Raw genomic sequence first — 2,213 nt, 5'->3', positions numbered from 1 at the left:
GGGGACGTTTATCCGTTACTGAATTAGGTTTCCAGCTGCAGGAAGCCATCAAACGTTTCTGAAGGTGAATTTATTTTCCCTCCTTCACCTGCAGGTTCTCCTGGACTGGGATGGGGTCCACGGCGGTCCACGGCGTCCAACAGCCTGCCAGGCTCACGCTGTCATCTCTGCTCCTCGCCACCGCCCTGCTGGTGGCGGTTTGTGCCGAGGGGTCGGACTACTACCAGCTGCTGGGGGTGAGCAGGGAAGCTACAACCAGAGAGATCCGACAGGCTTTTAAGAAGCTGGCGCTCACCATGCACCCCGACAAGAACCCTGTGAGTCCCTGAGAGGAGACGGCTGAAAGCTGAACCAATCACAGTCCGTCTCCAGGTATTAACGCTGCTGATTGGCTGCCTAGGGCGACGCCTCGGCTCACGACAAGTTCCTGAAGGTGAACCGGGCTTATGAGGTGCTGAAAGATGAAGACCTGAGGAAGAAGTATGACAAGTACGGAGAAAAGGGATTGGACGAGCAGCAGGGAGGGCGCTACGAGAGCTGGAACTACTACCGCTACGACTTTGGTAAGGCCCCGCCCACCGCTGCGTGATGCTCTGATCCGCCACGGCGTCCCAGCTGATGGGTCAGGACGTCTGTTTCAGGCATCTATGATGACGACCTGGAGATCATCACTCTGGACAGCGGCGACTTTGGTGAGTTTTAGTTGGTAACCATGGAAACCACGAGGAACAAGGGTGGGTGAGCGGACGGCCATGTGCTTCTGTGTTTGTTTTCTAGAAGCAGCAGTGAACTCTGGAGAAATCTGGTTTGTCAACTTCTATTCCCCTCGATGCTCGCACTGCCACCAGCTGGCCCCCACGGTGAGCAGGCCTCGCACACCCGTCACTATTCACTCACTATGGCTGCATGGAAGCTTAGGGTTACAATTATTAGACTGTTTCTTTAAACGATCCGGATGAACTATTGCATCGACCACCCCCCCCCCGAGGCGCTGCGTTCCAGTTACATCTGAGTCGCACTGGTCTTCTCACTCCAGCCCTGTAGGGGGCGATATACGCTGAGTAGCATGCTAGCTGGAAGTCTCACCACAAACGATGCGCTGAAGGCTTTCCCAGCCGAATCAAAGGGAATTTAAAAATAAAATCAGTTTCTTTTATGTTGCCATGGTGATTTTTGGCCAAAGGGCGGAGCCATCCTGAACCATCAGCTGACTCAGTGGGGAGGAAAGCTTTAAGAGGCTGACCCTGAACGGGTCTGTTACACTCAGAGTGATTGGGTGCTGTCAGGTGGAGCTCCCAGCATCCCGGGGGGGGGAGCCCAGGGGGGGAGCCAGGCCTCCCTGGGTTGAAGGCTTCAGCTGGATCCGTTCAGAGGAAGATATCTGAGGCTTCCAGACCAACAGTGACGGTTTTACTGTTTCCTGTTTGTGACGCAGTGGAGGGAGTTTGCCAAGGAGATGGACGGAGTTATCCGGATCGGAGCGGTGAACTGTGGAGACAACAACCATCTGTGCAGGAGGAAAGGCATCAACAGCTACCCCAGCCTCTACGTCTACAGAGCAGGACAGGTTGGTGCTCCTCAGCGACCAACAGCAGCTGTTTATTCTAAAGCTGGTCACCGCTGCTCCATGGCCGCCATTTTACAAGCCTTAGACGATGAAGAGCAGAACGTGATGAGTGGAGATGGAAAGAAACCTTCTATTCTCTGTACCTGTTCTGCTGCAGCGGGTTAGAAACAGGAGCAGAGTTGCTTTTCTCTCTGCAGCCGTAATCCTCCCTCCTGTTTCTGCAGAGGCCAGAGAAGTTCACCGGGGAGAGGAATAAAGATGACCTGCTTCGCTTCTCCATGCAGTTCATCACCACTACAGTCACCGAGCTGTGGCAGGGTGAGCCCTTCCAGCTTTCTACCCATAATGCACCCTGCCTGGAGCAGGGGCTCCATCTTCTGTTCAGTGTAGCTGCAGGTGTGGCTCTCAGAGCTTCTGCTGATGTTTGAGTCAAAGTGAACAGAGAGCAGCCGCCATATTGCTGGGAGCAGAGCACTGATTAGATCCCTGAACCACGTTCACCTTTACTCCATTATTCCTGAAATGAACGCGTTCCCAGAGGCACTGCGGTGGAGAGCTGAGATGCGTTCAGCCTTCCTGTTATCTGCTGAATGGGCTGTTCTCTCCAAACTTAATCAATCTAATGCTACGTTCACAGCTAAAGCAG

General features: G+C 53.9%; 1 protein-coding gene across 2 annotated transcripts in view; it reads left to right on the top strand.

Moving 5' to 3' along the window:
- The window catches only part of LOC107105079 (dnaJ homolog subfamily C member 10-like), a 3,331-nt gene extending 1,321 nt beyond the window's left edge, over positions 1 to 2,010 (top strand). For both annotated transcript variants that reach the window (XM_015405196.1, XM_015405195.1), the window contains exons 2-7: positions 95 to 317; positions 401 to 563; positions 642 to 692; positions 778 to 860; positions 1,436 to 1,567; positions 1,792 to 2,010. In XM_015405196.1, the coding sequence (XP_015260682.1) occupies positions 111 to 317; positions 401 to 563; positions 642 to 692; positions 778 to 860; positions 1,436 to 1,567; positions 1,792 to 1,995 (840 nt within the window). In that variant the 5' untranslated portion in view covers positions 95 to 110 and the 3' untranslated portion in view covers positions 1,996 to 2,010. The remainder of the gene's footprint in view (positions 1 to 94; positions 318 to 400; positions 564 to 641; positions 693 to 777; positions 861 to 1,435; positions 1,568 to 1,791) is intronic.
- Positions 2,011 to 2,213: the final 203 nt, after the last annotated feature.

This window comes from Cyprinodon variegatus, unplaced genomic scaffold, assembly GCF_000732505.1.
Source record: "Cyprinodon variegatus isolate N-32 unplaced genomic scaffold, C_variegatus-1.0 Scaffold2049, whole genome shotgun sequence".
Classification (NCBI taxonomy): Eukaryota; Metazoa; Chordata; class Actinopteri; order Cyprinodontiformes; family Cyprinodontidae; genus Cyprinodon; species Cyprinodon variegatus.
Note: the sequence above shows the minus strand (reverse complement) of the source record. Positions and strands in the feature narration are given on the sequence as shown.